The 17,006-nt window shown below is 43.8% G+C and overlaps 1 protein-coding gene across 2 annotated transcripts in view; it reads left to right on the forward strand.

The window, feature by feature from the left end:
• kmt2a (lysine (K)-specific methyltransferase 2A) overlaps nt 1-17,006 on the forward strand; it is a 53,684-nt gene that overhangs the window by 23,803 nt on the left and 12,875 nt on the right. The window contains exons 12-25 of one of the 2 annotated variants that reach the window (XM_047391139.1): nt 4,805-4,918; nt 5,048-5,232; nt 5,346-5,522; nt 6,883-6,993; nt 7,247-7,320; nt 9,713-9,939; nt 10,034-10,134; nt 10,219-10,356; nt 10,441-10,599; nt 12,439-12,550; nt 12,653-12,731; nt 12,863-13,023; nt 13,579-13,725; nt 13,837-16,411. In XM_047391139.1, coding sequence (XP_047247095.1) covers nt 4,805-4,918; nt 5,048-5,232; nt 5,346-5,522; nt 6,883-6,993; nt 7,247-7,320; nt 9,713-9,939; nt 10,034-10,134; nt 10,219-10,356; nt 10,441-10,599; nt 12,439-12,550; nt 12,653-12,731; nt 12,863-13,023; nt 13,579-13,725; nt 13,837-16,411 — 4,360 coding nt within the window. The remainder of the gene's footprint in view (nt 1-4,804; nt 4,919-5,047; nt 5,233-5,345; nt 5,523-6,882; nt 6,994-7,246; nt 7,321-9,712; nt 9,940-10,033; nt 10,135-10,218; nt 10,357-10,440; nt 10,600-12,438; nt 12,551-12,652; nt 12,732-12,862; nt 13,024-13,578; nt 13,726-13,836; nt 16,412-17,006) is intronic. The other variant, XM_047391140.1, reaches the window with a different exon arrangement.

Here is a 17,006-nt window from a genome sequence, read left to right on the forward strand (position 1 = left end):
AAAACATTAGAGAACTACAGAAAAGAATAGCTTCTTGTCTTCATAACAAACCATGTGGAGTTTGACAACACTACTGGGACTTTAAATGGAACCATGTGTAGTGGTCAGAGGAGAAGGCTGAACCTTTTTGCACCAGACACTTCAGAGGGGTTTGGCAAGAACAAGGGATGTATAAATGGAAAAGCTCCTCATTCCCACTACTACGTATGGTGGAGAACCTGTGATGCTGTAGGCTGGTTTGTCATTCAAAGGGGTGGGAACTTTCTTAGAGTACATAGACTTGTTGAAATACCAGCCCATTAAAATAAACCTTTTGTGGATTCTACCAGTAAACTGAAAAAGGGTCTTTCAGCACTATAGTGTCATTGTGTTCGAAATAGCTCTGACCCACACACAGAGAACACGCGGGAGGAGGAAGTAAAATAAGACTGTTTTATTGGTGATGTTATCAGGAACGAAACGGACGAAAATCTCACTGTAGGGAGAGAAGTGAAGAGAATGGATGGAAGGTAAGATGAAACTAAGAACAAATAATTATCATTAATCTGAGATTGGCTTCCTGGGTTATGGTGGTCAGATCGCCAGGGGGAATGAGACTCAGGATCCAGGTCTTAAGCAGGGATATCCGTAGAGAGTTCAAATAGCAGCTGCTTGTGGCTTGGCTCAAGAGACGGAGAGGACAGGAAGCTGCCAGCTTGATACGAATCCAAACAAGGGCAGATTACAGGATAGGAATCCTCAGAACGAAGATAGGCTTGATCATCCACAATAACCTCCAGAAACGAAGTCCGGTTTGATCTTGGAGACATGGAAGGTAGGATGGATACGAAGATTTTTCAGGTAGGCGAAGACGAACAGCAGACGGATTGATTACCGTCTCGATCTCATAGGGACCAATGAAACGAGGCGAAAGCTTCCTAGACATAGACTTAAAGGGCACATCACATGCCGATAACCAAACCTTTTGTCCAGGCTGATACTCCGGTGCAGGTCTGCGTTTGCAATCAGCAAAACGCTTGTTTTGATCAGCAGTTCGATTGAGGCTCTGGACGGTCGAGTTCCAAATGACCTTACAGCGGCGGACATGTTGGTGGATAGAAGACACAGTGATTTCTTTCTCATCAGCAGCAAACAGGGGTGGCTGATAGCCCAGTGAGGCCTCAAAAGGCGAACGTCCAGTGGCAGAGGAGATGTGTGAATTTAGAGCATATTCTACCCAGGGTAGATATGCACACCAGTCAGAAGGGTTAGTGGACGTGAGACAACGTAGGGTTGATTCTAGCTGCTGATTTAGCCTTTCGGTCTGACCATTAGACTGGGTGGTAGCCTGAAGTCAATGAAACTCTGGCTCCGAGAGCTAAACAAAACTGTTTCCAAACCTGCAAAATAAACTGTGGACCTCGGTCAGACAAGATGTCCTGTGGGATTCCATGGAGATGAAAAATGTGTTTAGTGAGGAGTTTGGCGGTTTGAAGGGCTGAAGGAAGTTTTCTGAGAGGGATGACATGGCAAGCTTTAGAAAAACAGTCCACAATAGTGAGAATAGTTGTCATACCTGAGGAGAGGGGAAGACCAGTAACAAAATCCAGAGCTATGTGAGATCAGGGATGATTTGGGATGCTCGGGGAAGACCTGCAGGGGACTGGTTACAAGACTTATTCCTAGCACAGGTAACACAAGACTGAACAAATTCCTTCACATCTTTATGTAATGTAGGCCACCAAAACCTCCTTTGGATCAATGCAATGGTTCTACTAACACCTGGATGAGCCGAAAACCTAGCTGTGTGTAGCCAATTAATTAATCGAGCTCGTACTGTTGATGGGACGTAAACACGGTTAGGTGGCCCATTGCCAGGATCAGGTTCCTGTTGTTGAGCCCTTAACACCGTGTCCTCAATCTCCCATCTGAGTGCCCCGACCGTCCAACTGGGCTGTATGATGGGTGCGGGTTCCCTCACTGAATCGTCTGTGGCGAGTTGTCTGGAGAGGGCATCAGGCTTAATATTCTTTGGTCCGGGCCTGAAAGAAATACACAAGTCGAAACGAGAGAAAAATAAGGACCAGCGAGATTGACGTGAGTTTAGCCTTTTGGCCGACTGTAGGTAAGCCAAATTCTTGTGATCAGTCCAGACTTGGATGGGATGTTTGGCCCCCTCAAGCCAGTGGCGCCACTCCTCAAGGGCCAATTTTATTCCCAGCAGTTCTCTGTTACCCACGTCATAATTTCTTTCAGTATTGCTGAACCTGTGAGAAAAGAAAGGATGTTCTGGATGAAGTCTCCCATCTTCAGAGTTTTGTGACAGCCTCGCTCCGACCCCGATATCTGAGGCGTCGACTTCCAGGATAAACTGTCTTGAGGAGCCGAATGGACCAAGATGGGGGCACGTGAGAACTTCTCCTTGAGAGTACAAAAAGCTGCTTCGGCTTTGGATGTCCAGGAAAAAAAGATCTTAGAAGAAGTCAGAACAGTTAGAGGTGCAGCAATGAGGCTATAGTCCTTGATGAAACGTCTGTAAAAATGGGCAAATCCCAAAAAACGCTGCAAAGACTTGCGTGAGTCTGGCTCCGGCCATTCTAGTACAGCTCTTATTTTTTCTGGATCGGAACATACCTGTCCACCCTCAAGGATGTAGCCCAGGAAGGTGACTGACGACTGGTGAAACTCACACTTCTCTGCTTTTACGAACAGGCGGTCCTCCAGAAGGCGTTGAAGAACTTGGTGAACGTGTTTGCAATGCTTCTGTATATTCTTAGAGTAAACCAAATGTCATACAAGTATACGAAGACAAAAATGTTCAAAAAAATCCCTGAGAACGTCGTTGACCAAGGCTTGAAAAACCGCAGGAGCATTACATAGTCCAAAAGGCATGACTGAATACTCGAAGTGACCCAACGGCGTCTTAAATGCCGTCTTCCACTCATCCCCCTGGCGGAACCTGACCAAGTGGTAAGCGTTACGAAGATCTAACTTAGAAAAGACTGTGGCACCATAAATGGGTTCAAAGGCAGAGGTGATGAGGGGAAGTGGATACTTATTCTTAATAGTGATCTGGTTTAGGCCCCTATAGTCTATACAAGGATGCAAAGAACCATCCTTCTTCCCTACAAAAAAGAAACCCGCCCCTAGTTGTGATGAGGAAGGCCGAATAATACCTTCTGATAAGGAATCATTTATATAGTCCTCCATTGACTTCTGCTCAGGACGTGAAATTTTGTATTTCTCGTCGGGTGTACAGCTTTTGCCGCTATGGCCCGCCATGGCTTCCCCTGCTTGACCAACTAAAAGAGTAGCAGGCAAGCTGAATCTGGGGGCTTTGCAATTTTGGGCTTGGTCCACCAACCCCCCCTTCAAAGCCGGTGGACCCTGTCTTTTAACGGGCCGGGACAGGCAGGACAGGTTGCTACGAAATGATCTGCGGACCCACAGTAAAAACACTGCTTTGATACTCTGCACTTCTGTCTTTCCTCAAAAGATAAACGAGTACCTCCTAACAGCATGGGCTCGGGTTCTGTAACTGATTGCTGGGGTGAGGCCTTTACAACGGGTGGAGGATTACTCCTTAACTGGGGATGGTAATAAGTCCTTTCTGCTTGGGCTCTCCTTCTTTCTCTTATTCTGTTGTTTATCCTGGTTGCTAATGAAATAACCTCATCTAAGGTAGGAGGCTCCTCGACCATAGTTAATTCATCCTTCAGTGGATCGTCTAAGGCATGCAAAATAGTAGTTTTTAGAGCTTCATTATTCCAGTCAGATGTAGCTGCCAATGTACGGATTTCAATTGAATATGGGTCTGTGACGTTACTTTAAGGCCCTCAACTGTCGGTCAGCACTGGATTTGTCTAGTACAGGCGAAAAAGTCTTTCTAAATTCTTTAACAAAGTCATCGAAAAGTACAACCAAACTCCCTGCAATCAGGGAACCGGGCTTCAGCCCACTGCAAAGCTTTGCCGGTCAGTAATCCAATAATATATGAAATCTTTACAGTATCATGGGGGAAAGAGTGGGAGGATCGATTTAAACACGAAAGAACACTGAAGCAACCCCCCCCCAAGTTCGATATGCGGTGGTTTACGTTGGAGGGTGGACAGGGTACGCTTGTGGCTTGGCTCAGGAGACGGAGAGGACAGGAAGCTGCCAGCTTGATACGAATCCAAACAAAGGCAGATGACAGGATAGGCTTGATCATCCAGAATAACTTCCAGAAACGAAGTCCAGAAACTGCAGAGAAGCAAAAACAAAGTTAAACGAAGGTCGAAGAACGAAGCATAAACTTAGTGTGGCTCGAGTTTGTACCACTGGTGGCAAAACACTCTTGCATTGAAGTGCTGGCAGCCTCCTGCTTAAGTACTCCTCATAGTAATCAATGGAACAAGTCGCACCTGTCACCCAGCACACCTGAGAGCTCCAGCACAGTCTGAAACAAAACACATGTGGCAAGCACAAACACAACCCAGATCCTGACAGATAGTGATCCAAAAGTAACAAAAAAAAGTTTCACAAGGCAGAAAATCAACCTTCTTACTTGTAAATCAGACATAAATCCTGTATTAAACCTGCAGGGTGAGCTGAAGACAAGAGAATCCAGGACTCTGGATGATCTAAGGAGGTTGTGCAAAGAGAATTGATCTAAGATCTCGGCCTATGCTGCAATCTTGTGAAATGTTACAGAAAAAGGCCAAAATTGGCATTATTTTGCAACTACAGTATTCTCAGATTCCACTGGTTCTAATAGGTGTGGGAAGTGTTGTAGATGTGATGTTGTCAAAACATATTTTTAGCTGGTTGTAATCTTTTACTGCAGGGAACTTCTGCCCACTGTGTGATAAGTGCTTTGATGACGACGACTGTGACAGCAAGAAGATAGAGTGTAGTCGCTGCCAGAAATGGGTTCATGCCAAGTGTGAGAATCTTACGGGTAAGTAAGAAGCCATGTAGAGATCGTATTATTAAGGACCGTCGGTGTCTCAGCCGTGACAGGCAGCCATGATTGGACGCTGATGGACAGTAAACCGAGTGACACACCAGCTGTTTCTCTGTCCCTCAGATGAAACGTCCGAGCTGCTGTCCAAGCTGCCACAGAGCGTTGCCTACACGTGTACCAAATGCACTGAGCGCCTGCCGGCCGAGTGGAGGACGGCGCTGAAGAGGGAGCTTCAAGGCTGCATTCGCAATGTTCTCAATGCACTGCTGAACTCGCGCACATCGACTCACCTGCTACGCTACAGACAGGTGAGACACACAAACCAAACCTTTTGACGGTGTTAACATATGTGAGTAAATTTTGATGTATATTAAGGAAGCCTTATGAACTCTTGGTGACAGTTGCTTTAATTATGCGACAGGCGGTGAAGCCTCCAGAGCTAAATCCAGAAACGGAGGAGAGTCTTCCATCCCGACGTTCCCCGGAGGGCCCGGATCCTCCGGTCCTTACAGAAGTTCCCCCAACCCCTCTCGGTGACTCCCCTCCAGACCTTGAGTCTGTTGAGAAAAAGATGAATCAGGGCGCTTATAACTCATTGGTAAGTATGTTATCTCTGCTTTTGTAGCAAAGTGGGTCTAGGCCCGGTTTCAAGGGACCATATTAGGAGTCTGCTGCTTTTTAATCAGAGGGGGTTAATATACATTTATATTTAATGTGGGTTGGTAAAGTGGGAATACATTTGCTGTCAACATTGTTTTTATGAACTACTGCAATTGTAATACCAGGACTACACAGATGTGTTGAAACGTTCAGGAATGAGGAACATCCTTGTTGTTTGACTCTTCTGGGAATGGGTTTCCTGCTGTGTGGTGGTTTTATTTTCTCTGTATTGACATCTACCGTGTAATAGAGAGGCTACAATAAGCATGCCGAGGTATAAACAACAACCCTGCTTAATAAATGCTTCAACTTGCTTACTCCATTACGATTGGATTTCATTTTATAATCTGATTGAGTGACAAAAATAAAACTGTATTTTATTCTGCTTTTATTGACTCAAGCCGAATATGTTGAATATGATCAGATTAAATGGGGAAAAATGGTGCTCGTTTCAGGCATAAGTCCAAGACTATAAAATTTAACAGTAACACTTGAATATCTACACAAGCAAATGTTATTAAAATGGGTGAACATAAAATGGATATGGTCAGCTAGATTAATTCTCTACATTAACACACACAGACGCAGATCTCTTAAACGTGGGTCGACATGTTTTCCAAACATGTGTAACATGGAAAATGTAGCAGACATACAAGCTGTCAAACCTCACAGAGCACATTCAACAGCTACAAAAATCCCCGACATTGACTTTGTCTTTTCTGTCGGCTTATCAAGCGCTCAAACATGAACCCTTGGAGAGCGTCCAACCCTGAAGTACTCCCATATTTTAGACCATGGTAGCTTTTAAAAACGTTTTCACCACAGCGTATTTGACAGTGATCTGGTTGCTCATTTATATGATGCTAGCGTGATTGATTATGTGGCAGCCATAAAGCCTTCAAATCTTTTAAATTTTCTTGCTTTGAAACATTTTTGTGTATTTACCAAAATCGCAGAGTTGATGATGGTGCAGACATTTCCGTAATGAATGTCTTTGTTACTACAGAAGTTATATGTGCCCTATCAAAGCTGTTTTATTTTATTGATCTCACACACTTATTGGTTTTTAACCAGGGAAATGAGACCTAAAATGATTGCAAAGCTGCAGTTATAAAGTACGACGGATCAACAAGAGGGAAAAGAGCTATAAAATACTTTTGGGAAGATATCAACAAAAGTAGTTGCCTCTAGTATCACTGGGATGTACATATGGATCTGGTCATTCCTTCTTTATTAGTGTTCCTCAGAGGCCAGTAGCTTTTACAGTCATGCTTGTGTTTTTATCCTCTGTCTGCCAGGTGGAGTTCAGCGACGACGTCGTGCGAATCATTCAGACAGCATTCAACAGCGACGGAGGCCAGCCTGAGAGCAGGAAAGCGAACAGCATGGTGAAATCTTTCTTCGTTCGGGTACGAATCCTAAACTAACTCAAGTGTGGCAACACTGCTGCAACCGTAGCAAACGTATCTCAAACAAGGAAAAATAGTTCACACATACTTTAACTTTAAAAGGTATTTCCTGCATGCTTTGACTAGGACGATCATTATCTAGTCAAGCGTTAGTATTGTGATTTAAAGGATCAGTGTGGTCAAACATCATCTTCCCCCCAGCATTACGGGTCTGTACTGATGTGTGAACTTCACTGTCTGTTTTCCCTTTCAGCAAATGGACCGAATGTTCCCATGGTTCAAAGTGAAAGAATCCAGGCTGTGGGAAAGGCAAAAAGTCTCTGCCAAGTGAGTTCCTAATCCCATTGAAGCAAACACAATAATGAGTAAATATAGTTTGGCATTTGTCCTGTCTTGCTAACGTACTATATAGACTGTCATTTGTCTCGGAGGTTATTTGAGATGGGAACATGTCGTACTGAGCTAAAACTGGAAACACAGAAAAGAAATCAGGAAAAACATTCCTTTATAACGAGTCAAATGAAAGCTTACACTAATAGGAATAAAGTCTGGAAGTCTGTATTTTAAGCAAAAGCCCCTGGCAGTCAGTGCTTTCCATCTCAGTGATATTAACAAATGTTTGATGTGCTATCGTTTCTTAAACCTGTAGTCCCACTTCTGTTTGTAATTACAGAGAAGCAGAAGGTTTGATCAGTAATACTGCTGTAATCCGAGCCCTTCCAAAAACCTTTGAGAAATTTGGAAGGAGCGCTGCTCTGCAATTACTGAAATGAGGAATAAATGTGGGTTAAAAAAAGTGCTGAATAATCATTTTGATTTTTGAGTGAACCATAAAGAAGTGAAAATGATATGAAAAATCATTTAAGTGGTAAAAGAAAATTTGTGTTGATCAGTTTTATAACTAAAAGCCCAAACAGACTTTCTTAACATCTAATAAAACAAGTGATGATGGAATTATCCAGTGGTTTTCTTCTAACTTTCCTCCTGACAGTTTTTAAATATTATACATATTATCTGCACTCTATCATAATTCTTTGTCCTCTTTTGTTCTGTTTTATTTTTTTTGCATGCTGGGATTTTTCCTGCTAGTTTCATTCAGCAGGTCTCGCTAGCTCACCCAGCCAGTCTGTTAGATTTAGTTGTCAGCTTTCTCACATCATTTAATCTACTTGCCTCCTGGCTTTGTGGCAGGCAAACCGTAACAGTGTCGGATTTCTCTGGAAGGCCCTTTGATACGTTTTTGTGGTTTACTTGTCAGCTTGGACTGTTGCGTTACGTATCATTTCAGCTGTCGTGTATACTCCAGTGATCCACCCAGCATATCATGGGGCTGTCACTGGGAGGATTTGTTCCTCTGCTGACCTCTGAGGCTTGAAAGTTAAGATCATCAGCATTGCTCAGCGTGATAGAAACATGTCTGAGAAAGACTCCTTGGATGCGGTTCTGTATTAGTGTTTTTCCTCTAGATCTGTATTTCAGTACTAGATATTTGTTTATACACACCTTTTAGCCTTATTACCAAAGAACAAATATCTCAAGGTACTTTACAAAACAAACGGATCAAGTTCATGTCCATTTACATACAGTTCAGTTCAATCATAGTTACAATACAGACATGTTCTTTTGATTATTAAATGCAACCGGGTTCACAGTTAGCTATTAAGTGGCAACAGTGGTGAGAAGCTGCTGTTTTCTACAGAGAAGAGAAACAAGTTCACATAGTAAGTGCAGCAATAACCCAGACAAAAAGTCTGCTTATGAAGGAGACACAGCTAAACACAGAAGTGTTGAGCCAGGGGTACTCTTCATGTCAAGGAAAAGCAAAGAAAGAACTCTGACTCAATGGCTGCAATAATTTTGTCAGTGGTTTTGTCCCAGAACGAGACACAGCTAAACATAAAGGCACTAAGCCAGGAGTGCGGACAGAGACAGAGATCAACAAAGAAGCAGAGAGCCAGGAATACTTTCTATGGTAAAGGAAACCCAAAGAGAGTATACGGAGATGACAGCTTTGCCATTGGCTTCCTTCAGCAAATATATGTGGATAAGCACAGCAGCATTGAGCCAGGGGTACTTTCTATGGGGAAGAAAAAACAAAGCTTGATGGAAAGTGATTAGCACTGCTTGTTTGTCTTGTTACGATAAAAAACCTTGACTTCACATGGATGCTTCTTTGATGTTTGATGTCCAACTTTGGAAAGACTAAGGAGTTTTTGGTTTACGTAGCCCAAAATCCTCAGTACCACAGGGTTCTGTTGCTATTGTACTGGAATCTGTTTCCCTTGGTCACTCCATCACGTTATCTGTCCATGCACTGTTTTGTCAGGGTGCTTTCGTCAGCCAAACAGAGGCCTACTCTGTATACTAGTGTTGATAAGATTTCAACACATCACAGGGTTTTGCTTTAGAACATGTGTTCTCACACATTAACCCTACCTTCGATTTATTGAACGAAACATCCTGGAATAATCGATGTACCTTAGTGATGGAAACCCAATTTTATCTACTTTAAAACGGCATATATTTAAATGTTTAGTGAATCACTTCCCAGCTTTTCCTGTAATTAAAAGGCTGTTCAATGATTCATAAATATTTTCAAAGGATTTTATCTCTGCTTGTACTGGGGCGGTTTAATTATTACAGACCCAGCCTTCCCAGCTTTAAAACTGTAAGTGATATTTGTCACACAAAGATGTTTCTGTCTGGTGTTGTTCACCAGCAGTGGGCTTCTACCCAACGCTGTCCTTCCTCCGTCCCTGGACCACAACTACGCCCAGTGGCAGGAGAGACAGGAGCTTTGCCGTGCCGTGCATCCCCATTTCATGAAAAAGATCATCCCAGCTCCGCAGCTCAAGAACCCTGGAGAACTTGATTCACCAGCTTCACCTCCTCCACTACCTCCTTCACTACCTCCTTCACTACCTCCACCACCTAAACTCCTGCCAGGTAAGCCAAACAACAACTAACAGACACCAAATACATACACAGAGGCTGATGTGCATCCATTTTCCTTTGATTTTAGACTTTATTTTCTCCTCAGACAACGAGGACACCCCTGAACTCCCTCCTCCTCCTCCTCCAGGCGTCACTGATAACAGGCAGTGTGTTCTGTGCCTTCATTATGGAGACCAGAACACTAATGTAAGTCCCTAACCATCGTAACTCACTTCACAACATCCAAAGGGCTGAGTCTTTATCCCTTAGAAAAATTTCTTTCTGTCTTAGGACTGCGGCAGGCTGCTGTACATCGGCCAGAATGAGTGGGCCCACGTGAACTGTGCTCTTTGGTCTGCTGAGGTGTTTGAAGACGACGACGGCGCTTTGAAAAATGTTCACACGGCTGTTCTCAGGGGAAGGCAAACGGTGAGACGCTTTATCTAAGTGATCGCTCTTTTTAATGTGCGTTTATTCCGCGGACCTCAGCAACCTGCTGTACTTTGTGTTCAGAACTGTGAAAGGTGTGAAAGGGCAGGGGCCACTGTAGGCTGCTGCCTCACCTCCTGCAACAGTTACTACCACTTCATGTGTGCCCGGCAGTTCCACTGCGTGTTTCTGGAAGACAGGAAAGTCTACTGTCCGAAGCACAGGGACCTCATCAAAGGAGAGGTATGGACTTCTTTTTTAACTTTTCTTTAAACTACAACCACAACAAAATCAAAGTATTGTATTGGGGTTTTATGTGGTAGAGCAACACAACATTTCACCTGGTTTTCTAATTTGTTTGCTAATTAAAATCTGATGTGTCACATGCACTTGAGTCATTCCCTTTTACTCTTATACCCTTAGATAAAATCCAGTAAAACCAACTGCTTTTAGAAACTACCTAATTAGTAGAGTCCACCAGTGTGTAAATTTATCTCAGCATAAATCCAGCTGTTCTGTGAAGGCATCAGATGTTTGTTAGAGAGGATTAGTAAACAAACGGTATCATGAACACCAATTATCACTGGAGAAAGGTCAGGGCGACAGTTGTGGAGAATTGTCCAGCAGAGTTACGTTATAAAACAATTTCTCAAGATTTGAACGTTTTACAGGGTTCAGTCCACTTGAAACCTGAAGGACTATTGCACAGCTGCAAACTTACCAAAATATGGCTGTCTACCCGAACAGATAGCCAGGCCAAGGAGAGCATTAATCAGAAAAGCCGCCAAGGGGCCTCTATTAACCTTAGAGGAGCTACAGAGATCCACAGCTAAGAAGAAGAATTTTTTGGCATACATAGAAACGGCAATATTAGGCAGAAAACAATAATAATGCCCATTACCCTGAATACACCACCTCTACTGTGAAACATCATGCTGTAGGGAAGCTTTTCAACAGGGACAAGTAAGCTGTTCAGTGTTGATAGGAAGATGGATGGTGCTAGAAAAAGACAATCCTGGAAGAAAACCTATTAATTCACCTTCCTGCATGTTTTAGATCCAAATTTATTTATATGTTAGAATGGCCAAGTCAAAGTCCAGACTTGAATGCAATTGAGAATTGGTGGCAAGAGTTAAAAACTGCTGTTCACAGACACACTGCATCCAGTCTGACAAACATCGTGCTCACACTGAACACTGTGCAGATGCGGTGCGGTCATGCTGCAGAAAGCCCGGCCCAGCTCTGGCTGCAGAAACGGCGCTCTCGAGACCAGAAGTTTACATGGGTTCACGTGCTTTCTGGGAGTTCACGTGAGAACTACCCCAAACATTTAGCAAGTCTCTCATAAACAAAGCCCGTATTTGGCTGTATTTTGACCCTGTGTCACCGGTTATGAAGTAAAATTCATTTCTCGGAGCATCTAGGAAAAACACGAGAGGAAAATCCCTGTCTGCTCCTTTCTATTGCTATGCATCTAAATGAGTAAAAACAGTTATGGATTTCATTTTTTATAGCAAAACTCATTATCAGTGTGCATAACTATTCTTTTTCATCCTCAAATAGTGCCTTGTTCCCTCGTTTTTCCATTTTGTTGTCATTTTGTTTACACTAGTCAAGTAAGCGTATATTGGTGAGTTGATTTTATTATGAAATTCACCAGAACTCTTTCCTGTCCAGCTTCCTGTTTGGCTGGTAAAATTCAAACTTCCTTCTTGCGGAAACTGTTCGTTGAGCCACACGGCACCGTGGCTGATGTGAGTGTACACATTGTTTTTAATGATTTGGGTTCCTTGCAGCGCCCGCACCGCAGCTGCACCGGAACCGCACCGCGATCAGTGTGAGCCTGGCGTAAGCTTGAGAAGAATGGACAAAACACATATTGCATATAAGTGTCTAAATGTGCCAAGTTGGTAAAGAGAGACATACCTAAAAGACTCAGAGCTGTACATTAATTGAAATGTGGCTCAACCAAAGTAAAGATTCTCAGGAGTTGAATATAATTGCATGCTAAACCTTTCAACGACACCCTGTATCATGTTTACCCCTCACCTAATATATTTATGTTTGTGTCTTTCCTACAAGGTGGTGACAAGATTTGAGGTGACCCGCAGGATCCTGGTGGATCTGGAAGGGATTAGTCTCAGGAAGAAGTGGCTGGCAGGGTTGGAGCCTGAAAATGTCCACATAATAATAGGTGATTTACTTCTGCTCAATATTGATTTTTAAAGCCTAATTTCTTATCTTGAACTTTATTTCCACTGTGTGTTGAATGTTGACCCAAACACTGTCACTGCAGGCTCCATGGCGATTGATTGTTTGGGAATACTAACTGAACTCTCAGACTGCAAACGCAAGCTCTTCCCTGTTGGATACCAGTAAGAGTTTTTGATCTAAATGTTGTTCTCAATATTATCATTGAGGGACAGAACGAAACTGCAGCAACTGAGGAGATTGATATTGCTAATTAATATTGCTCATCAAACTAAACACAATTTATTTTCCTCAGGTGTTCAAGGGTATACTGGAGCACTTTAGACGCTCGAAAGCGTTGCGTGTATACCTGCAGGATATTGGTGTGTCATCCTCCAGTGGCAGAGTCTGATATGAAGAGCGTGATGGGTCCTGAGGAAAATCGCACAATTGCACACAGCCCACCTCCTATAACAGGTAAGAACTTACTCTCTCTATTTCTGAAGTGAGACAAATAAACAGCAGAAATTTATTTTTATTTTATTGAAAGGCAAATGTGGGCTAAATGGTAATGCAGTTGGTAGCAGTGTTGCCTTGCAGCAAGAAGGTCTTGAGTTTCAATCCTGGCCTAGGGTCTTTCTGCATGTAGTGCGTCTTGCATGCAGGTTGGGTTCATTAGTCTCTCTAATTTGCACTTAGGTATAAATGTACGGTCCACATATAAGTTCCTCGTTGTGGGTATCTCTTTTTTTTTATAACATTCTAGGTGTTTTTTGTGAGTGGCAAGCTTGAACAATAGGTAGGTCTACTTACATAGCATTATGCAAGTTATGTCCTCCAAAAGTCTTCTTGTATTTAAAAATGTATGATATCTCATATTGCAGGAGTGTGCATAATCAAGACAATCACCAGAGGACTTGAGGGTTTTTTATTGGAATTTTTTTATTTGCCATTTCTCTGAAGTTTTGTATTTTTAACAGTAATTTTAGCATTCAACATATTTTTGTGTTTTCTTTTGTTTTTCATTTCTAGACTTTCCTGATCCATTTGAGTCACCAAGACGCTCTGAAAACCTCTGTCCTGCAAATACCCCGAAGCTCAGGGTTTACACCAGAAACAGACATCCTAGCTACCCCCCCTGTCAGCGCTCCATGGACTCCAAACAAGTGTCTTCTCCAGGTACCAACGACCATCTTGTTGTGTTAGAACGTTTATTAAAATTAAGGCTTCCATATTACTATGAATATTTTGTAAAACTGAATGAATCGGTTTTCATTTCTTTCATTTTAGAAAGAATCTCGCTGCCCCAAAGCCAGGCTGTGGGAGATTCAATGGAGAACCCGAGCATTCGCAATATTGACTCCCGACGTCACAGCTCCCCTTCCCCTTCTCCTCCTCCCCACCAGCTGAACAGACAGAGAAGTGTGACCTCCCCACTTCAGAATTTGTCTCGACCTCTCACCTCACCTCCTCTTCTCATCCCCTCTCCGGCCAGAGACCCTGAAAAATCCAAACACCTCATCAAAGACTCAAAGAAGAATCCAATTCAAAGAGATGGGGACAGGGGTAGAGCCTTTACCACAGATGGAAACAGGCTGCAATCAGCAAGAGAACAAGGTCTGACAGATGCAGACAAGGGAAGGACGTCAAGTCGAGACCAAGCATCTAAGGAGTCGGAAAAAAGCAGATCACCCAGGGAACATGTACAAATAGACTTAGATAAGGGTGACATATCAGCCAAAGAGCCAGAAAAGAAAAGAGTCTTAGGCTCAGACTCGGGTCTGAAAGAATCTGAGACTGCAAGACCACTGAGCAGAGACTCCTCAAGAGATTCTGAAAAGGGGAGACATGCAAACAGAGATTCCAGTAATAGAGAAACAGATAAGAGCAAGACATCTTCCAAAAATCCTAACTGCAAGGGCACTGACAAATCTCGGTCTCTCAGCAGAGATGCTGGACAAAAGGACTCTGAGAAATACAGACAGCACAGCAGGGAAGCAGGTAAAGACCTTGGCCAAGAAAAGGATAGACCATCAAGCAGGGATTCTGACAAGGGTAGACCTTCCTCTAAAGACTCCAGCTATAGAAGCGCAGAGCGAAACAGAGACTCTGGCTCAGGGAAAGACAGCAATGCCGGCAGTCAATCCAAGCGGTCCGGAAGCGAGAGCAAGAGTCCGAGATTGGCACCTGTGGGCTCAGGACATTCTTCCCCTCCAGTGGGGACTGCTGCTCTCTCAGGTCAGCAGAGGAGTGGAGGCACCAAACAGGTTGAGAAGCAGGTGAAACATGGAAGCAAAGACCATGAAGGTCTAAGTTTGTTGTCTCGTCACCGACCCAATCCACCCTCCAACATCCTCCAATCCTCGGACAAGCCCAGCTCAGGAAAGGAGAGTAACAGCGCCACTGGGAATATCACAGCGTCTCCACTCCATAAGCAATCTATCGTAGGGAAATCTGGCTCCCCACAGAAGTCCAGTACACTGAAATCAAATGATTACTCTTCAGGTCAGGCTGGAAAGTCTCTTTTTTCATCACGGACATCAGTGGAGGACGATGTTGGTAAACGAAGCTCCCTGCACCTAACCTCCCCAGCTGCAGGTTTAGCTGCCAAAGACAAGCACCGCAAAGTCAAATCAACAGGCAGCAGAGATGCGTCCAAAGACCGAGACAAAGAGAAGACCCATCAGAACAGCAGCAGCAACAAAGCTCCACTTCTCAACAACAATGCAAAAACCACAGGCAGCTCTAACACCCATGCTCCAAACTCCAGCTCTTATAACAGCAAAACCCCTGTGCTCGGAAACAGCACCAAAGCCCAAGGGAAGCTTCAGGGGGAGAAGCAGCTGAACCAGGGAGAGGAAAGGTTGTCAGCGAAGAGCAGAGACAATTATCTCTGTCCAGAGAGGAAGTACAGTGGCAATCCAGAAAGCTTCCAGCAGTTGCAGCAGATCAGTTCAGCTCCAGAGAAAGGCGAGGTGAGCTCAACTCAGTCTCACACCAAACAGACAACTAACCAACTGTCAATATCCTACAGAGAGAAGAAGCGATCAGTAAAACCCTCTTCTCACACTCCACTCAAGACGGAAATAAAATCTGACCCTAATGGAAGGCAATTGTGCAGCTCCACAAGCACCTCTTCCACAGTCTCCCCTGCTGGACAGGGGACCCATCGCTCCGCCCCCTCACCTCTGTTCTCCTCACCCTCTGCCAGCAGCAGCGACAGCTCCGAGTCTGACACCCAGATTCAGACGGAGGAAGACAACTTGCGCAAAAACCGTCCGCGCCACAGGCTCAGAGACCACCACAGCCTCCTCTCTCAGTGTGCAGAGGAGGACCTGGGCGAAGGCCCAGAGGACGACCACGACAGAGGCGTAGAGGACAAGCATCACGAAGACGACAGCGATGGATCAGGGTCAGCCAAGAGGCGTTATCCACGGCGCAGCGCCCGCGCACGTTCTAACATGTTCTTCGGCCTCACTCCGTTTTATGGCGTTCGCTCGTATGGCGAGGAGGACATTCCCTTCTATGGCAGCGGTGACGGAGCTGGAGCTGTGGTTAAGAGGAGGACCAGCGGACGGAAGAAGTCGGCAGAGGGTCAGGTGGATGGAGCAGATGATATGAGCACCTCGTCTTCATCTGCAGACAGTGGCGAGGATGAAGATGGTGCAATGAAGAACAGGGGTAAAGACTCTTACTATTACAACTTCACTCGGACAATTATCAACCCTGGCGACGGCCTTCCGCCTATAGAGGGGTTGGACGATTGTTTGGGAAGGGGATCCCATCTTCAGCGCTTTCTGAAAGATGAGGAACAGCAGCAGCAAAGGGCTCAGGGAAAAACTGAAGAGGACATGCTGAGTACTTTGTTAGTACACTGTTTTTTTTTATACATTTATTTAGTTAGTTATTTGTTTTTTTTATAGAGATGCACCAATCAGATTTTGTGGCCAGTTCCAGTTCCTGATTTTGTAATGTAGAAACCAATTACAGACGATTCTGATTTCTCTTTAATAACTATAAATAACGACAAAATGCTTTTAGAATTGAACAGGTAAATGTCTTAATGATTATTCAGTTTCTTCTTTTTTTGTGATCATAAATTAGAGGTGATGTCACACTGTGTGAGAGAGAGCAGTCTATAATATAGTTCTGCAGTTTAACAGGTTTTCCTAAACACTTCAAAACAAAAGGAAGTTCATCAACTTATGTATATTAGCATTAGCATAATTAGCCAAAGTAGCATAACTAGCATCAGTTCTTGAGTATGTTTTCTTTATAGTTAATAGTCCCTTGCCTTAACTAATACATTTTCAACCCCAGCATGTTTTACATATTAGCACTTACTGTGGTCACAGTTAGTACAACGGCAGTCTGGGTGTCCTTTTAGAAAATGCCAAACCCTACTTTAATTCTGAGATTTCGCAAAGGCTAATACCAAACCTCAAAAGTATAAAACAGAG

Source organism: Girardinichthys multiradiatus, chromosome 18 (assembly GCF_021462225.1).
Source record: "Girardinichthys multiradiatus isolate DD_20200921_A chromosome 18, DD_fGirMul_XY1, whole genome shotgun sequence".
Taxonomy (NCBI): Eukaryota; Metazoa; Chordata; class Actinopteri; order Cyprinodontiformes; family Goodeidae; genus Girardinichthys; species Girardinichthys multiradiatus.